The sequence below is a fragment of the Chrysemys picta genome, chromosome 3 (genome assembly GCF_011386835.1).
Source record: "Chrysemys picta bellii isolate R12L10 chromosome 3, ASM1138683v2, whole genome shotgun sequence".
In the NCBI taxonomy this organism is placed as follows: domain Eukaryota; kingdom Metazoa; phylum Chordata; order Testudines; family Emydidae; genus Chrysemys; species Chrysemys picta.
Window position 1 is genome coordinate 57513310 of NC_088793.1, and position 19890 is coordinate 57533199.

The 19890-nt window shown below is 41.2% G+C and overlaps 1 protein-coding gene across 10 annotated transcripts in view; it reads left to right on the top strand.

Moving 5' to 3' along the window:
* The window catches only part of FAM135A (family with sequence similarity 135 member A), a 149212-nt gene that overhangs the window by 12917 nt on the left and 116405 nt on the right, over window positions 1-19890 (top strand). For 5 of the 10 annotated variants that reach the window (XM_065587951.1, XM_024114417.3, XM_005280086.4 and 2 more), the window contains exons 2-3: window positions 4181-4263; window positions 7647-7769. The exons of 3 other annotated variants lie outside the window; for them this stretch is intronic. In XM_065587951.1, the coding sequence (XP_065444023.1) occupies window positions 7693-7769 (77 nt within the window). In that variant the 5' untranslated portion in view covers window positions 4181-4263; window positions 7647-7692. Of the gene's footprint in view, window positions 1-4180; window positions 4264-5072; window positions 5260-7646; window positions 7770-19890 lie in introns of all 10 variants that reach the window. 2 more of the 10 variants (XM_065587950.1, XM_065587949.1) reach the window with 1 other exon arrangement.

Below are 19890 nucleotides of genomic sequence, written 5' to 3' on the forward strand. Positions count from 1 at the left end.
CCTAAATTGGTAGAAGTGAGTGGCTTAACTAATTAGATTGGAGACATTATTGTGCTTTTGTGTTGTACTTCCAGCATTGTAAGAGTTTCATTTTGGATAATTTATGCCTTTTTATGTTTGAGGAATAACTGTACTTACAAAGTGAATCACATAGTCTGTGTGTTCTGTGTTTCAGTTAATAAAAATGTTTATTTGTTTTTTCCAGTGGATGTGCTTGGGTTGGGGGAAATTGCAACAACTCTGCTTTATTTTGTGCAGTATTCCGATTTATTAAATCAGTAGCAGAAGTTTAAACAAGTCTTTGTTTTGCTGTCTAAGACTACTCCCCCTATGCATTTATGAAACTGAGGTACATTCCAAGGATATAGATAGGGCCAGTTAAATAGAAGAATCTTATCTAGGACATTTTCAATCTGTTTTTCATGTCAAACATGTCAAATTATTTTTTGTAAATGTCAGTCAGCAGCTTCACTTTACAATATGCATAATTCTTGACTGTTTATAGCATGAAAAAAGGGTAGTGTTCCTTTAGCAAGTCTGAATTTTGCTGGGCATTGTAATTCATTGTTTCGTCTGAATGGGGCATCATCATAGAATCATAGACTATCAGGGTTGGAAGGGACCTCAGGAGGTCATCTAGTCCAACGCCCTGCTCAAAGCAGGACCAATCACCAACTAAATCATCCCAGCCAGGGCTTTGTGAAGCCTGACCTTAAAATCATATAAAGAAGGAGATTCCACCACCTCCCTAGGTAACCCATTCCAGTGTTTCACCACCCTCCTAGTGAAAAAGTTTTTCCTAATATCCAATCTAAACCTCCTCCACTGCAACTTGAGACCATTACTCCTTGTTCTGTCATCTGGTATCTCTGAGAACAGTCTAGAACCTCCTCTTTGGAACCCCCTTTCAGGTAGTTGAAAGCAGCTATCAAATCTCCCCTCATTCTTCTCTTCTGCAGACTAAATAATTCCAGTTCCCTCAACCTCTTCTCCTAAATCATATATTTCAGCCCCCTAATCATTTTTTGTTGTCCCCTCCCACTGGACTCTTTTCAATTTTTCCACATCCTTCTTGTAGTGTGGGGCCCAGAACTGGATCAAAGTTGGTTTAAAATCATTGACAGATCTTGCTGTATTTTAAAGATCATCTTACACTCTTCCAAAATGTTGACTATGCTTATAGTATATGTCCATAGTTATATATAATATAAAAGGCACTGTGGGGTTCCATATTTAGTATCTTTAAATGCTTCTATTCTATTTAATCAATTAACTAGTAAAAAGATGGCATGGTTGAGAGTTTGGGTCTTTAATTAATTGCACTGCCCTGTATATTTGCCCTAGAGTCTGAAAGTAAAACAAGATTGTTTCTAACTGTCTTATACTCAGTAAAAAATAAAATTCTGCCATTTGAACTTAGCCAAAGGTTGCGGTAATAAGCGGACCAGAATGTAAACCTGTTCTTAGAGTTGTTATAGCTCTGCAGGGTTATCAGGAGTAAAACATAGTAAAAACTTATCAATAAAATAGATTTGACTCTAAGTACACACAGATAACCAATATCTCCTAACTGAACCAGTCACTTTTTAGAATATGAAATATCATCTTTGTGTGTGTGTGTATATGTGTGTATATATATATGTGTGTGTGTGTGTGTGTGTATATATATATATATATATATATATATATATAATCGTTAAAGACTAGAGTGCTTGTTCAATTCGTAGTTAGCTGCGATTATAAGGTGCGAACACTGGTTAGAGATCAGCTCCCTCTAATATCCAAGCTGTCACAAACTTGTCATAAAAATCTCAGAATAATGGTCACAAAAACCAATAAAGTAGGAAGATTGAAATGATGAGGGTTTTTTAGCCTCTGTAAAACTCTAATAATCATTTTTGTATTATTGCTGATTATTATGTAACCATAGAGCCTAGGATCCCTCGTCATGGACTAGGATCCCATTGTGTTAGGTGCTGTACAAACGCAGAACAAAAAGACTGCACCCGCACCAAGGAGCTTACAATCTAAACAGGGCTGGTGGAACAGTTTTTATAAAGTGCAGGTGCTGAGAGCCATTGAACCAAACTGTAAACCCTGTATATCATGGAAACCACTTCAAGCCAGCGGTTGCTGCAGCACCTCTAGTTCCAGCACCTGTTAATCTAAATATAAGAAAAGATGATGATGGATGAGGAATAAAAGGAAACAATGAGACAGTATTGGCCTGTATGATAGGCAAGGGTATCAGTTCATCAGTGGCTTAACTGTTGCCAAGTTTTGCATAGGCATCATGAGTGTTTTGAAGGGGATAATAAGGAAGCTTTGCAGATGTTTACAGGGAACTCCTCCCATGTGTCAGGGTCAGCATGGGGAAAAAGCCCAAAGGTGCTTGTTTGAAAATTTAGCAAGTGGGCTACAGTCTGGCATCATAGGCTCATCTGAGGTAGGAGTCGACATCTTGATAGTAAATGAGAGATAATAGGTAGGGTGGGGATTGGCTGTGAAGGGCCTTGAAAGAGAAGATTAGTAGCTTGTATTTGCTATAGAGAAGGGGGAGCCAATGGGGAGATGCAAAGAGCGGGATGACATGGTCAAATCAACAGACTAGAAAAAAGATTGATTCTGAATGGATGTGCCGGGTCCAAGTTGTGCCATCCTTTTCTCTGGCTTTGACAAATGCAGTAATCAAAATGTGAGATGATGAGTTCTGGATGAGAGTTTTAGCTATGTGGGTGGATAGGAAAGGCAGTATCTCAGGCCTGGCTTATACCTAAAACTTAGATCAACCTTGCTATGTTGCTCAGAGGTATGAAAAATTCACCCCCCTGAGAGATGTAGTTAAGGTGACCTATGCCTCGATGTAGAGACTGCTAGGTCAATGGAAGAATTCTTCCATTGACCTAGTTACTGCCTCTTGGGGGGGTGGCTACTACAGTGACAGAAAAACCTCTTCCAGTGCTGTAATAAGTGTACTCTGCAGTACTACACGGTGTAGCTCTGTTTTAGCCATATTTAGTTTGAGTTGATGGCTAGATGTCAATGAGGCATGTCAGACAGGCTGAGATTTTAGTTACGGCACATGAAGATAGTTCTGGATTAGTGAGGTAGATCTGTGAGTTGTCAGCATATGGATGGTAATTGAATTTGTGTTTGCATAAGGTGTAGAGGGAGAAGAGAGGGGAACCAAGAACAGAGGCCTGTAGAACTCCCCCCAAAAAGTTGGAGGACTATCCTCCACAGGACTCACTGAAGGAGCAGAAAGAGACATAGGAGAACCACGAGATTACAAACTCGTGTAATTTACTGTCTTCTCTCCTCCCTTCATCGTTTTATGTATTTCTGCTGTTCAGTCTCTTCTCACTGCGTTTTAATGACTGTGATGATCAGCTACTTCCTCAAAATTTAAATTGTGACTGAATCTGTAGGATTTTAGGACTAAAAGTGTCAACTACTCAACTTGAGTTTTTTCCAAGTTCAGTTATCCTACTTTAGATCTTAAACCCTTTTTAAAAATGAGTGTGGGGAAATATGTATTACACACTCTGTAAGCAAAGGAAGTGAAATCCTGGCCCTATTGATGTCAGTGGGAGTTTTGCCAGTGACATTAGTGGGAGCAGGCTTTCACCTAAGGATTTTTTGACAAAATCCTTGGGATTTAAAGGCACTGCGTTAAGACTGATCCAACAAGAATAATGCCAATTTTAAGAAATTGCATGTATATTTTTTTATACTGTACTTTTATTTCTTGATTTTTTTTTCCCCTCTGAAGCTAAGGCAACAACAGTTTAAATTTTACAGCTGTACAACCCTACAGACGTAAGTTTGGGCACTGTTTCTCTGCAGTTGTGAGAGATACAGAAGGGAAAACTGCTATCTGTTTGAACCATCTTTAATAAAAAGAAGTAAGAGTTCAGTGTATTGAAATATGTCTGAATCCTGTTCTCTGCCTGCCTGAAATCCAAAGCAGATTGGGAAAATCAAAGTCTTTGACAGTACTTTCATTTGTTTAAAAGCCTGGATTGTTCACGAATATGGTGGAGATAGAATTATTCTTCACTAACATTTTGAAGGTAATAGATTAACAAACACATGAGGAAAAGTTAGGAAAAATAGTGGATGTTGAGCTATGTATGCTTACATTAAGAGGTACAATTAATTATTATTATTATTTTTTTAGTGCAAACATGTTTTTGATAGCAGTAATGGAGATTTGGAAGACTGATTATTTCACATATTAAAATGGATTGTTTACCAGTAGAGGTAAGAACAAAGTTTTTTTTCTTCTAATAGTTTATTGACCCTCTTTTGTCACCTAACATCCATGCAGCTCCTACTATAGCCAGTGAGAATTAAAGGTGTAAATGAAAGCAGAATTTTGGCTCTTAGCATAGAATAGAATGATTGTAACTGACATCTGAATCACTAATTTAGTTTAATGTAAGCATTTCCATTCTTAGTGCTTAATTCTATTGGATTTCAAAATGATCTTCAGATTTTACCTGTGTAAAAGAACTAGACACAGTACAGTAGAACTTCAGAGTTTTGAACTCCAGAGTTATGAACTGACTGGTCAACCACACACCTGATTTGGAACCAGAAGTATGCAATAAGGCAGCAGCAGAGTCAAAAAACAAAAAGCAAATACTGTACAGTACTGTGTTAAACGTAAACGTTAAAAAAAAGAAGAAGAAGGGAAAGTTTAATAAAAAAAGATTTGAGAAGGTAAGGAAACTGTTTCTGTGCTTGTTTCATTTAAATTAAGATGGTTAAAAGCAGAATTTTTCTTCTGCATGGTAAGGTTTCAAAGCTATATTAAGTCAATGTTCAATTATAAATTTTGGAAAGAACAACCATAACGTTTTGTTCAGAGTTACGAACAACCTCCATTCCCGATATGCTCGTAACTCTGAGGTTCTACTGTACTTTGTACTAGTTACTGTACTTTTACAAAAACCTTGCATTAATTCTGGTCTTTGCATTATGATACACTTCACTTTCATTATAAGGTCTGCTGTAGTGTATGTCTGACGTTTACATAACTGCATTGACTCCTGTTGTGTGCAATGTAGGTGTAGCTCGGGATATTAGAGAGACACATTGGATGAGGTTCTGACGGGTTGGATCACAGAGAGCCCCTGGGGACTGCCACCTGATGTACTGAGACTACCTCTGAGCCAGTTTTCCCTGCCAGCTTGGATCTACAGTACTCTGTCTTGTTGAGCCAGACATGCTAGCCTGCTGCAAACACAGACCCAGGTCTGAACCACATCCCCCAAAAGCTGCAGACTTAACTGAAAACAGCTTAATAAGTGTTCCTATCTATAGCACCCAGCTCCCAGTGGGATCCAAACCCCAAATAAATCTGTTTTACTCTGTATAAAGCTTATACAGGGTAAACTCATAGATTGTCTGCCCTCTATAACACTGATAGAGATGCACAGCTGTTTGCTCCCCCAGGAATGAATTACTTTGGGTTAATTAATAAGCAAAAAGTGATTTTTATTAAGTATAAAAAGCAGGATTTAAGTGGTTCCAAGTAATAGCAGAACAAAGTAAGTTACCAAGCAAAATAAAACAAAAACACACAAGTCTAAGCTTAGTACAGTAAGAAACTGGTTACAGATGAAACCTCGCACTCAGAGATGTTCCAATAAGCTTCTTTCACACAGTAGACTCCTTTCTAGTCTGGGCCCAGTCCTTTCCCCAGTACAGTTCTTGTTCCAGCTCAGGTGGTAGCTAGCGGATTTTTTCATGACTGCACCCCCTTTGTTCTGTTCCACCCCCTTATATACCTTTAGCACAAGGCAGGAATCTTTTGTCTCTTTGGATCCCCACCCTTCCTTCTAAATAGAAAAGCACCAGGTTTAAGATGGATTCTAGTACCAGGTGACATGGTCCTGTGAAATCCCAAGCCTTCATTCTTCCCAGCCTGACACACAGGAAGGCTTGCAAGTAAACAGAGCCATCTACAGTCAATTGTCCTAGTTAATGGGAGCCATCCAGATTCTAAACCACCATTAATGGCCCACACTCAGAGTTATATTTTATATTCTTAGTTTCATATACAAGAATGATATATTCATACAAATAGGATGAACACACTCAGTAGATTATAAACTTTGTAATGATTCCTTACAAGAGACCTTTTGCATGAAGCATATTCCAGTTACATTATATTCACACTCATTAGCATGTTTTCATAAAATCATTTGGAGTGCAACGTCACAGAGGTAATATATCTTTTATTGGACCAGCTTCTTTTGGTGGTAGAGGCAAGTTTTTGGGCCACACAGGTGTGAAGAAGAGCTCTGTGTGGCTCAAACACTTGTCTCTCTCCAGCAGAAGTTGGCCCAATAAGTCAGTGGAAATGTAACTGTTGATTTCAATGGTATCAGGTTTTGGCCATGTGCAAAGAAACACTTTTAAGGTTCTGTTTTCTTCTTTTTACTTCAGCTTTTTTGGTGCTACAACATATGTAACAAACAGAAATCATAGATATGAACAAACATTGTTGGAGAAGAAACTCAACCCTACACAATCTGTAACTGATTTGTAACTTTTAAAACTGTACAGTAGGAAGAATGTTGAAATTCAAAACACTGTTCTTGCTTGCACTGACATGATTTAAACTGAAGTGGAACATAGTGATTCAGTCTGTTTTTAAAACTGATAACCATCATAAAAAGTGAATTAAGCAGAGGAATGTTAAAATAGTGTTCTATGTGGTTAGGATTAAATCATAGAATCATAGAATATCAGGGCTGGAAGGGATCTCAAGAGGTCATCTAGTCCAACCCCCTGCTCAAAGCAGGACCAATTCCCAACTAAATCATCCCAGCCAGGGCTTTGTCAAGCCAGGCCTTAAAAACCTCCAAGGAAGGAGACTCCACCACCTCCCTAGGTAATGCATTCCAGTGTTTCACCACCCTCCTAGTGAAATAGTTTTTCCTAATATCCAACCTGGACCTCCCCCACTGCAACTTGAGACCATTGCTCCTTGTTCTGTCATCTGCCACCACTGAGAACAGCTGAGCTCCATCCTCTTTGGAACCCCCCTTCAGGTAGTTGAAGGCTATAGTCTGATTGGAGAGGGGTGAAAGGGCTACAGATTCTAAATGGGGTCCTAGCAATATTCTTCATTTTATTTTTGTGGCTGCAAATGGATGAGAAGACTTCTTAGAAAAGAAATATAAAATCATTTTTTAAAAGGACTAGATAGTGGTTTTGCCAGAAGCCCTGTGTATGGGATGGCATGAAGGTGCACTGGACCTAGGAGCAATGCAGGGAAAGCATTGTGCCTTAGAGAAGCAAGACTCCCTTCCCTCACATTGCTTTGGGGGTAGTAATTTGCTACTGGCCAACACTTATATTTAAATTACTAACCCCCCATCCCACATGCTGGCTCAGCTGCACTAGCCAAGTATGTTTTGGAGTGGAGATGTGGAGCTGAATCAAGGAGTGGCAGTAGGAACTGCTGGCATGCAACATCTGCTTACCCCTAATGCACTCAGACTCAAAGTGCAGAGAGGCAGTGTGGAAACTTATACACAGCCCATGCCACATACTGGTCCTGAAAAGAAAAAAGGTGTCTTTTTGCCTCTGACTTAAAAAAAAAAAAAATTGTTTTCTCTGTTTGTTTCCAGTAACTAAGGTGCAGACAACAATTTTGGCTTATGCGTCTACATAAAAATGAGTGAAGTACAGGCTATGGTAGAATTCTCCGTGGAGCTCCACAAATTCTACAATGTGGATTTGTTTCAAAGAGGGTAGGTACTGCATTCTTTCAAAATGAAGAGGAAATTGTACTGTAGTGGATGGATGTTAATGAAAAATCTTAATGTTTAAGTTCTGTTAGTATACTTATTCTTTTAAGGTATGTGGATATACTGGCCTTGTAAACCAAGTTCAATAGATATGCCTATCTTTGCCATAGTGACGTTTCATGTTTTATTACTAGTTCTGTATGGTGACTTGAAAATTAAGTGTTTACTGCTTATTAGAAAGATAGCTGGGGAAAGCTACTTTCTTGGGGTTTACATAGAGGTTCAAAAATCTTAGGCATAGAACTTCAGCTAATATCAAATCCTTATAGTCTGATTGGAGAGGGGTGAAAGGGCTACAGATTCTAAATGTGAATTATGCTCTTGTCCAGGCCCTTGCCCTCTCCCACCTTAACTACTGTAATCTCACTGGTTTTAACTTGTCTTCTCAAGTCCATTTAAAATGTTGCTGCCAAAATAATCTTTCTAGCTTATTGTGGCAATGTGAGCTCCTCCACTGGGTCTCCTGTTTATCTAGTCTTTCATCTCATTGCATCGTGCCTCAAGACAGACGTCTCTCTTGCCTGCTTGTCCATTTCTTCCATTAGCACCTGCATGGGTTCTTCTACTTCATCAGGCCCTGAAAAAATCAGATTTGTTTTAAAAAAAATTACAGCAGTATTATGAGTAAATGTTCCAATTTCACAGGATATGCACAGCCCCCAGGTCCTTTCCCTACCCAGCGGGAGGTGGAAGGCCCTCTCCCTCCCCAGTGGGGAGGGGGAAGTGGGTATTCTGCTTCTGCCTGCCTACTTAGGCTGCAGCTGCTCGTTGGAGGTTAGTGGGCCAGTCCTATCCCAGGAAGAGTGGGCGAATGGGGAGGTTTCTCACCCCATGGTGCTGGCTGGTCCAACCCAGCCTGACCTGGGGTACGGATCAGTTTGTTCTGAGCGCAGCTCCAGCCCAGACCACTGCTGCTGCTTTCTATCCAGCCGGTAGAGAGAAGGGGGCAGTGCTGACCATGCGGTGACTAGGAGTCCCAGCCCAGCGATCCCCACAGCAGGCCCCTCTGGCCTGGGGGAGACACCACAGTGCAGGCTGGCAAGTAGCTGCAGAGACTGGGATCCATCACCCCCCTGATCGTTGTATGTGTCTAAGCTTTTAAAAAGTGTGTGTGTATGTGTGTATGTATATAAAATATACTTTTTTATTTAATATAGTAAAATGTTCTTGTAGGAACCATTACAAAATATCCAGTTCTTTGAGTAGTGTCCCTGTGGGTGCTCCACTTCAGGTGTGTGCGCGCCCTGTGCTTTAATCAGAGATTTTTGGTAGCGGTGCCCATTTGGTCCATGAATGTGTCCCACACATCCTGCTGCCCCATGCCGAGGCTATTTGGAGCTGCGCAGGTGAACTGTTCTCAATTCCTTATCAACTGCCTTTGTCCTGAGATGGAGTCTGCAACATGTGTCTGTTCTCCTTTTAGGATTCAGATAGTTTATAATTACTTACCTCTTAGTGTTTCGGTTGTTTTTTCTGTTTTCTCCTAAAAATAAAATCCTTTTATTCTTAGATATAGTTAGATAGTAATTTAGAACTTCCCTTTCTTGGGGTTGTCTCTTTTGTTGTTTTTTCTCAGGAATGCCAGGTTCCTCAGGATTCAAGAGGTGCTTCTCCTGCTGTGAGGCTATTCCAATCAGTGACAGGCATTCTCAGTGCCTTCACTGTTAGTGTGATACCCATATTCCTAGTAAGTGCAAGATCTGCACATCTTTCAAGGGTAGATTTTGAAAAAAAATAGGGAGATAAATTTAAACTACTAATGATGGAACAAGCCTTATGTCCAGCTGCAGATCCAGAGGCAGAAGAACCCCCCTGTACATAGACCTCTCAGTACTCCTAATGCCCCACAAGATCTCGGTCATCGGAAACCTTTAGAGACGTAGGCAGTACTGTGTCACTGAATACTTCTGTGGTACTGAAGTCCTCATTTACATCTTCCTCTAAAGAGAAGGAGGGAGGTGTAAATCTCCAAGAAGATCTTGGTCACCAACACACAACAGGGCTACAGAGACCTCAGGTCCCTCAGGGGAGTTCAGTGTAGGCTCTGAGTGATGCAGGTATTGCAAAAGCAAAGAAGAAAACTCAGTCTAAGACCGACTTTGGGTATCTGGATCCTGACTGGCAGAGACATGGGTGTCCCGGAACAGCACTCGGTATCGATATCAAGGAAGTCAACTGTACCAAAGACCACTAGACCCCATATAATACTGAGGAGGTCAGAGCCAATGCACTCACAGGCCAAGTGCTCAGTGCTGGCTACATCAGTACCAAAGCCATCCTCCATAGGCTCTGTCCTGGGCCAGTCTTTGTTACGGTCGGTACCACAAGAGTTTAGGTACCCTAAACACTAGATAGTCTCTAGAGCCAGAGTCCACCATATTAACGAGTATTGGGGGTTTGTCAGCATCAAGATCCTCTCAATCACTGATCTCTGTATCAAATAGGGAACCAGGCTTGCCCTAATCTACTTTGCAAATTGAACAGCTCCCCTCCCTGACTCCCGGAGAATGTGTAAAAAGACTTCAGAGTAGCAGCCGTGTTAGTCTGTATCCGCAAAAAGAAGAACAGGAGGACTTGTGGCACCTTAGAGACTAACAAATTTATTAGAGCATAAGCTTTCGTGGACTATAGCCCACTTATGCATCCGAAGAAGTGGGCTATAGTCCACGAAAGCTTATGCTCTAATAAATTTGTTAGTCTCTAAGGTGCCACAAGTCCTCCTGTTCTTCTTTTTTTGTAAAAAGACTGTTCAGATTCTCAGGTCTTGGTGTAGGGTTCCCCTGTCTATTCTAGAACACATCACTCTCCCTCTTGCACTGATATTTTACAGGAGAATAGACCTCAAATGACACCCTCCTGGCAGGAACACAGATGGAAGCCTCCATCTATGCCTTTTGGCCTCCCAGTGGCCTTGCTGGGATCTGTGGGTGTTCTAACGCCAGCAATTCGTGATGAGGTTTTCACACCATTGGAGGAAACTGAAAAGAAGGCATTATCTTCAACCTTCTTTGTCACCACCCATGCCAGAGGAAGAGACCTGTGAGGAGAAAGATGCAAGGGCAGACAAGGAGGTGACACCTCTTACAAATATTTCCTCTTCTTCACCTGATGTGTCATGCCTCCACCACCTTCTGTGGCAGATGACTTCAGACAGTTTCAGGAAGTGATAAAGCAAATTGCTGACACACTTCAGATTCCCTTGGTGGATGTTCAGGAGTCCCACCACACACCTCATCATGGATGAGAATTGCTATTCCAGTGAATGAAGCTCTTTTGGAGCCCACTAAGGCAGTTTGGGAAACTCTAGCTATAATACTGCCTACCTGCAAAAGAGTGGATGAAAAGTATTATGTTCCTGCCAGGGAATCGGCATTTCTATTCTCTCACCCAGCTCTGAACTTTCTAGTGGTAGAGGCTGTTAATGAAAGGGGCAGGCAACATAGCTCTAAGTCCACTTCATACAGCAAGGACTGTAAGAAGCTTTATTTATTTATTTATTTATGGCCTCAAATCCTACACTTCAGCCACACTTCAGTTCAGAATAATAAACCATCAGGTGCTCATGGCCAAATATGACTATGTAAATTACAACAGATTTAGTTTCTTTATTGAACATCCGCCAGAGAAACACTGTGATTGGTTTAAAGCCACTGTTCAGGAGGGATAACCTCTAGCAAAAACATTCCTCCAAGCCTCCTTAGATACGGCAGATACTGCAGCACAGTCTATATCCACTTCTGTGGTCATGAGAAGAACGTCTTGGCTGCAAATGTTTGAACTTCTGAGAGAAGTTCAAAGTACCATTTGAAGATCTCCCCTTTGACGGTTGCGAGCCCTTTGTGGACTCAATTGATTTCTGTTTACATAAAGGACTCAAGAGTCACACTGAGATCCTTTTGAATCTATGTTCCTGTAAATAGGAGAAGATTTTATAGATTTCATATGGCATAAAGAGCATGCCCAGCCCTGTATTCAACGTACCATACGCTCTCTGAACCTCTGGCCAAGAGACCAAGGTACTCAACAACATCCTCCCAGCCATCCATGTCCTTCAGTCAACAATTATGATGGCTTGGTTGAGTGTCTCTAACCATCCAGTCAATGGGACTTTACATTTTGGATGCTGTTTCTTCCCCTTTTTAAGGATGCATGGGAGCGTATAACCTCAGACAAATGGGTTTTGGAAGCCATAATCTCTGGTTACACAATACATTTCAAGACTCTCTCTCTCCTACCCATCCCTGTCCTTCTTCAGGGACTCCTCTCACAGTTACTAGAACAAGAAGTGACCTCACTGTTAACTTTAGGAGCAACACAGAAGAAGGGGATTCTACTCAAACTACTTCCTGATACCCATAAAGAAGGGGGAATGGAGACCAGTTTTAGAATTCAGGCTGCTAAACAGATACATAAACATAAAACAGCTAAAATTCAGGAGGATGACCCTGGCAGAAATAATTCCATCATTACAGCTAGGAGATTGGGTCACAAGTCTCAACCTACAAGACGCATATTTTCATTTTGCTATTCACCCATCACACAGGAGGTTTCTTTGTTTCCAAATCAACAACGAACACTGCTAATACAGGGTGCTTTCTTTTGGACTATCTTTTGTACCAAGGATGTGCTCAAAGATTCCGGCAGTAATTGCTGGCCACCTGTCGTTTGGGCATAATCATTTTCCCGTGTCTAGATGATTAGCTGATAACGAACAGATCTTGTTGGGAGGTTTGGCGTCAGTAGAGACCATGTGTTCTCTGTTTCATAGCCTGAGCCTTCAAATCAACCCCAGAAAGTCAATTTTGACTCCACTACAGTGTCTAGATTTCATAGAAGCTTTCCTGGATGCTTTGATAGTCACAGCATAGCTACCATCCAGCAGATTTCTCACACTAGTGAACCACATCTCCAGGATTCAAGGGAAAATTACAGTAAAAGATTGCCTTCAACTGTTGGGCCATATTTGCATGTGTCTTTGTAGTGCATTGTGCCTGGGACCTCACAAAGAGCAGGGTAAATGGTATCCACAAGAGCAGCTTCTCCACATAAACCTTTTGGAATTGAGAGCATTCAGAAATGCTTAACTACACTTTCTACCTCTAATCAGATTGAAGTAAGTAAAGATAATGACAAACAACATGTCATGCATGTATTGTCAACCATCAAGGAGGAGCATGTTCTCCACCAATCTGTGGTGAAGTGATAAAACTCGAATTGGTGCATAATCAGCCACATACTCATCCCAGCTTCTTTCCCCCACGTATTCAAACCGCCATGGCGGATGACTTTAACACACATTTCTCTCTAAATTACAAATGGGAACTAAACTCCATAGTACTTCACATGATATTCTCAGTGTGGGGGTTCCTGGCGGTTGATCTGTTTGTCATGGCAGCAAATGCAAAATGCATTACTTACTGCTCCAGAGGGAGTCTCGATTCCCTGTCTCTAGGAAATGCATTTCTCATCACGCATAGGGAAGTCCTTTCATCCATGTATCTACTAACACAGTTACTATTGATGATTCTCAGTAAGACTGGACCAGAGTCATACTAATTGCATCAAGGTGGCCAAGACAAGTCTGGTATCCCTTTCTCATCAGACTCACCTCTTCTTCCTGGAAGCTTCCAATCAGTCCTTACCTACTGACTTAAGATACAGGTGTAACGATGCGGCCTCTGGTGGGACACTACTGAGAATATCAATTTAGGACAATTTGCGTAGAGCAGGGCAGTTACAGCCCAAGGCTGGGTGTCCTTTATTACTTAAGGCACACCAAACCAGCCAAACAGAGAGGACTTCGGTCTCACCTCACTGGCTAACCAGAAGTCATACAAGCAATTCCCTTAGACATTCCAGTTTCCCAGTATTACCACCAGCAGCCACTTCTTATGGGGATGGATGGTTATGAAAACCAATACCCCAGTAAAAGAAAAAAGGTTCTCCCGATCCCAAAGGACCAAGCCCCAGACCCGGGTCAATATACAAATCAGATCTTACCCACAAATCATGCTGTTGCCAATCCTTTAGAATCTAAAATCTAAAGGTTTATTCATAAAAAGAAAGAAATATAGATGAGAGCTAAAATTGGTTAAATGGAATCAATTATATACAGTAATGGCAAAGTTCTTGGTTCAGGTGTAGCAGTGATGGAATAAACTGCAGGTTCAAATCAAGTCTCTGGAGTACATCCACAACTTGGATGGGTCATTCAGTCCTTTGTTCAGAGCTTCAGTTTGTAGCAAAGTCCCTCCAGAGGTAAGAAGCAGGATTGAAGACAAAATGGAGGGGTTTCCAGGGCCTTTTATATTCTTTCTCTTGTTGGCAGAAACCCCTTTGTTCTCCTGTGCAAAATCACATCAACAAGATGGAGTTTGTAACCACTTGGGCAAGTCACATGTTCATGCATGACTCAGTTTGCAGTGGCAGCCATTGCTCACATGCTACCTTGAACGTCCCAGGAAGACTTCTCATATGTGGATTGGAGTCTCCCATGATCCATTGTCAGTTAAGTGTTTCTTGATTGGACACTTAATCTGCAAATTCCTTTCTCAAGAAGCTGACCAAATGCTTCACTAATGCTACTTAGAATCAAACACATTGAGATACAAAGTACATAGCCAATATTCATAACTTCAACTACAAAAATGATACACATATACAGATAGCGTAATCATAACCAGCAAATCATAACCTTTTTATAGACACCTCACACGACAACCTTTGTACAATATTTGCTGCAAATATATAACAGTGGTTGCAACAATGATCTATATGGTCACAGTTTATGTCAATAACGTCACAGCAGGTCAAACACTTCACCCCAATTTACAGATTCTGTTGCTCCAAGCATGGTTCCTCAATGGTTCTTAGGGATAGAGAGATCTTGTTCCTCATTTGTACAGTGTTTTATTAAATAATAGAAAAACATCTACAAGAAATACATATCTCTGGAAATGATACCATCTTGGGCGTAACAGTCATCAGATTTCACCAACTTGCTCTCCTTTTCTAGAGTACTGGATCACCTGTTTGTAATTGAAGACATCAAGTCTTTCTGTGAATTCTATTAGGGTTCATTTAGTGGCAATAACAGCCTTTCACGTATCCATAGTTTTTTTTCTTTTTCTTTTCTTTTATCATCTTGCTATGGCAAGATTCCTGCAAGGTTTGACAATTATCTACAGCTCAGAAGCCTTACTCTTAGCTGGGATCAGGACCTAGTCCTTAATGCCTTATGAAGCATCCATTTGAACTACTAGCTTAAATGTTCATTATTAGATTTATCTATGAAGACAGCCTTTCTGTTAGCAATCACTTCCACCCAAAGGGTAGGAGAATTGGGGGCTTTAATGATGGACCTCCCATTTATGGTGTTCTCCAGAAAGTAAGTGTCGTTATGGGTCTATCCAAGATTCTTACCTAAAGTGTCCTCAGAATTCCACATTAATCAAATCATTCATCTCTGGTTTTCTTCCCAAAACCGCAGCAGACTAGTCAAGAAGCCATATTCCATACTCTAGAATTCAGGAAGCCATTAGCCTTCTATCTAGACAGGACTAAATTATTGAGAAAATCTCCTAGACTATTTGTATCCATTGCGGACAGAAACAAGGGTTTGGTAGTTTTGAAACAGAGGTTGTAAAAGTGGATCTCCCACTGTATTGAGACTTGTTACAAGAGAGCTCATGTCCAACCCCCTTTAAGAGTGATAGCACATTCTGTAAGAGCGCTATATACATGAATAGCCTTAAATAGGCACCAGTAGTAGACAGATGTAGAGTAGCAATTTGGTCCTCTGTTCATACCTTTCTAAACATTGTGCTTTCGTGCCTGCAGCAAGATCAGATGTGGCTGTGGGCAACACAATTCTCTCTTCAGTATTGGACTCTGCTGCAAACCTCCCATTTCCTTAGGCGGATACTGCTTGGCAGTCACCTGAAGTGGAGCATCCACAGGAACATGCTGGAGGAAGAAGGAGAGGTTATTCACTTTGTGCAGTAAGTGCAGTTGTTCGAGATGTGTGCTCCTGGGAGTGCTCTGCTACCCGCCCTCTTTTCATTCTGCTTCAGAGTCGCCCTTATGAGACTTTGCGGTGGAGAAGGAACTGAGGGGGTTTACCTGTGGGGGCAGGAGGATATGTGGGGTATATGCATGGGCTGAATGAGCACTGCTACCAAAAATCTCTGATCAAAGGTGAAGAGCACAAATGCGTCTGAAGTGAAGGATCCATGAGAGGACACATCTTAAAGAACTGCTTACTGCACAAGGTGAGTAACGTCTCCATTCTTTCCCTAAGAAGAAAGTTTCATCCAGTATAGTCCTTGTGATTTATTTTTGAACTAACTATCCATCTGATTGCCTAGCATTATGATATAATGGTCGTTTGTACATTTACTAACAAACTGAGGGCTTGTCTACACAGGGACACTCAGAAAAGTTAATCTGAATTAACTAAAAGTGTGAATTTAAAGTGGATTAATTAAACGGCATTAAATCCCTTTATGGACACTCTCATTCTGGATTAAACTGGCCTTAATTCTGTTCCTCTACGTCTGCCAGATTCCCACAACACTAGCTTAGAGGGTAATAAAATTTGAATGGTGCTAGCTATTGTAGCTGTGTTCAGAAATGATTCTCAAGCAAGATTCTTCCAGAACTGTGCTTTTGACAATCATTTTTCCAGTACTAGAGAGAGCAGTCTGTAACACTGCTTCTGTTCATAATGAGGTCCACAGATCCATGACAGTGGGTCTTTATGCAGCTTTGCCAATCAGTGGCAGGAGAGGTCTGATTCCATCTCAGAGAGAGCTGCAGTTTTTCACCTGCTCTCACAGCTGCAGGCAGGCAGACCAGCTCCTTCTGCTGCAGAATTAATTAAAAAAACCAGCTTCAATGGGCTTAAAATTTCCAGGCTCTCAAGGTCTGCCTTTATTGGCACAAGGAATTCCTTTTCTCCCCATTAGGACTCTGTATCTGTTCACCCATACAGAGTACAGCATGGTGGGAAAAGGCTAAGAAGAAAGGGGAAACCAGAAACTAGTAAAGGTGATTGCTGTCAAAGTGTCTGAGTTAGGAGCTCCTTCTCTGGAACCTCAGTACTTCACCTTTCATAAAGATAAAGTGATTCTCAGAATCGATCCTGCCTTCATACCAAAGATTAGCTCCTGGCCCACAGAGCACAGGAAATTGTCCTTCCATGCTTCTGCCCAGCTTCAGTGCACCTCGAAGAGAAACTGTGGCATACTTTAACAGAGTTTCCAAAGTGTATATTCACTGCACAGCTCAGTTTGGAATGGTGAATGCTTTCTTTGTGCTTTATCACGTGATGTGGAAGGGAAAGAAGGCCTCAAAATCAAAATTTCCAGAGGGAAAAGAGATTATATCTTAAAGGCAAACAAGCCAAAATAACATAATACCATATTCCAAAATGAGAGATCATTCCTTCTGAGCTTTGGCAACTTCATGGACATAAAGATCACTTGCTTCAAACAAGGAAATATACAAAGCAGCCGCCTGTTTAACTGTCCATGCCTTCTTCAGATTCTACCAGTTGGATATCCAGTCATCATCTGGTGTTACCTTTGATAGATAGGTACTCTATGCTTGTAGCATTTCAGTAACTATTATGAAATGGGTTACTGTCTTTCACATCTATTACATAAATGTATACACTCCACCTCCATCCAACCCGAGTGGATATCATGGATCTGTGGACCTCGTTACGAATAAGAATATGAATAATTAACTGTGCCTTACCTGGAAATTTCCTTTCTTAGCGTAATGAGGACCACACATCCAGCCCATCCTAAGTGGACTGTTAACTGGAGGAAGATGGCATGTATTGCCAGTCAAAGTTGGTTATTCATTGAATGCCTTGCTCTGCAGGAGGTTGTATTTAGTCTCAGTGCATAATATTCCTTACTAATACACCTCTACCTCAATATAACGCTGTCCTCAGGAGCCAAAAAATCTTACTGAGTTATAGGTGAAACCGTGTTATATTGAACTTGCTTTGATCCACCGGAGTGCTCAGCCCGTCCCCCCCCGGAGCACTGTTTTACCGCGTTATATCCGAATTCGTGTTATATCGGGTCACGTTATACCGAGGTAGCGGTGTATAGAGTGGTTAGAGATTTTCCTGGCTGTGGAAGTGTCCCAACTGCTGAGTTCTCAGAGGTGGAGATACACCTTCCTTGTCTGGTCTGCCACCAAAACTGCATAGAAAAGAGACATAATGCTATGATCTGTGGACCTTATTCCTCCTAGTAAGGAAATTTTCACATAAGGCATGGATACATTTCCCTAGTGTGTCTGGTGTGGATCAAAATGCCACTTTCCTAGTTAGTCTGTAGAATTAATACGGTTTGTATTGTAACATTGTTAGGTTTGGATGCAAATCATATTCAACATGTGGGGCTTTAACAATAATTATTTGTATTGTGATAGCGTTCAAAGTATGCTGAGTGCTGTACAAACACAAAAACACTATCCCTGCCTTGAAAAGCTTACAATCTAATCTAAATAGACAAGACAGACAAATAGTAGGCCAACAACAGACAAGCTAAATGTTTGAGGTGATGTTAGAAATATGTCTAGTTGTCTTTTTCCTGTTTTTCTTGTCTGACTATCCCACTGTCACGTGACAATGGTAAAGTGTGATGGGCAGATTTGTTTTCTTCTAGAACTGAACAAAGAAAATAGTAGTATCCCTCAAGCTATCTCTTCACTGCACTGGGATAGTTTTCCCAGCCTACCCCTAACTGGTTTCTTGCTACAGATGTTTTAATTAGTAATCAAATCCCAAAAGTATACACACCTGTTCAATAGGCTTCTTCTTCCTTCACTTTGGCTATTGTATGAATATCATTGCCATTAGGGTCATATGGCAGTTTAACTTTTTAACCAGGTGAAGATAGCCAACTTTTTCTTCTGTGCTTAGTACCTTGATCAGCTTCAATCACACTAACTCAGGGTGCAGCTATGTCCAGTGATTATGTCCAGCAGCTATGTCATGTCCTATGTTTCTTCATTCGGCAGGATGGACCCTCCTGGTTTCATCTTGGGTAAGCTCAGGGCAGGCCCACAACTTTTTGGCACTTGAGGCGGGGAGCTCAAATGATGCCCCCATGCTCCCCCGCTTGGGCCAAAACTTTGAAAGGTCTCAATTCTGCCTTCTTCCTCTTCTATTCCTCTCATGGTACTGCTCTGCTACCTACCCCAATAAAGGAGAACTAACAACTTAAAATGCCTTGTTCAAAAATTTTAAGTAACACTTACATTTGCTGTTCAGGCGTTTGAAAGTTAACTTTTCTTGCCTGCACAGTAAACACTGGCATTTTTTATCTGTTTGAATAATCAAAGTGGTGCTTTCTGTGCCTTCTTGGTTGCAAAGATTTGAACTGCTTCCTGAAGGTCCACAGTCTGGGCCAGCTCATGCTCATGAGGTGGTTGCAAGGCCGACCAGCCTCTCCTGTGTCATGGCAACTGTTACAGGAAGTGTTAGAAGTATGCGCAGAGCAACAAAAGCATTTGGAAAGAGGGTGGTCATCTTATTTGTGCACATATTTTCCAGAACAGCCTTTGGAGTTGATCCTGCTGAAATGTATCTTGAAAGGGCTTTCAGTTCATCACCTAAATCGCTCACATCAATATCGCGCATGTCATCATGTATCAACACTGTCTCTAGTGTCCTGCATTGCTAGGGTAGGTCTTCTTCAGGTATAGTGAGGAGTTTTGGGCTATCATACAACATCCCAAATATACTGCTGTGTTACTTGAGCTGCACGAAACATTCTTCAACTGACTGTGTTGCACAGTCTAGCACCTGGTTAAAGAATTCAACTTTGAATTGTTGTTTGGGGTCTCTTATGGGATTATCCCGTGCCTCGTAATCAAAATGTCCTCTTCTTCAGTGACTCTTGTATTCTTGAATGGGTGGGAAAATAGCGTCCGTGTGAAGTGTATCTGCCAACTTCTGTGCACTCTTCAGAATTTTTTGAAATCCCTCATCTGACCGGTAAGACTGTAGGTATGACTTTGCTTTGTCCAGTTGTTCTATTGC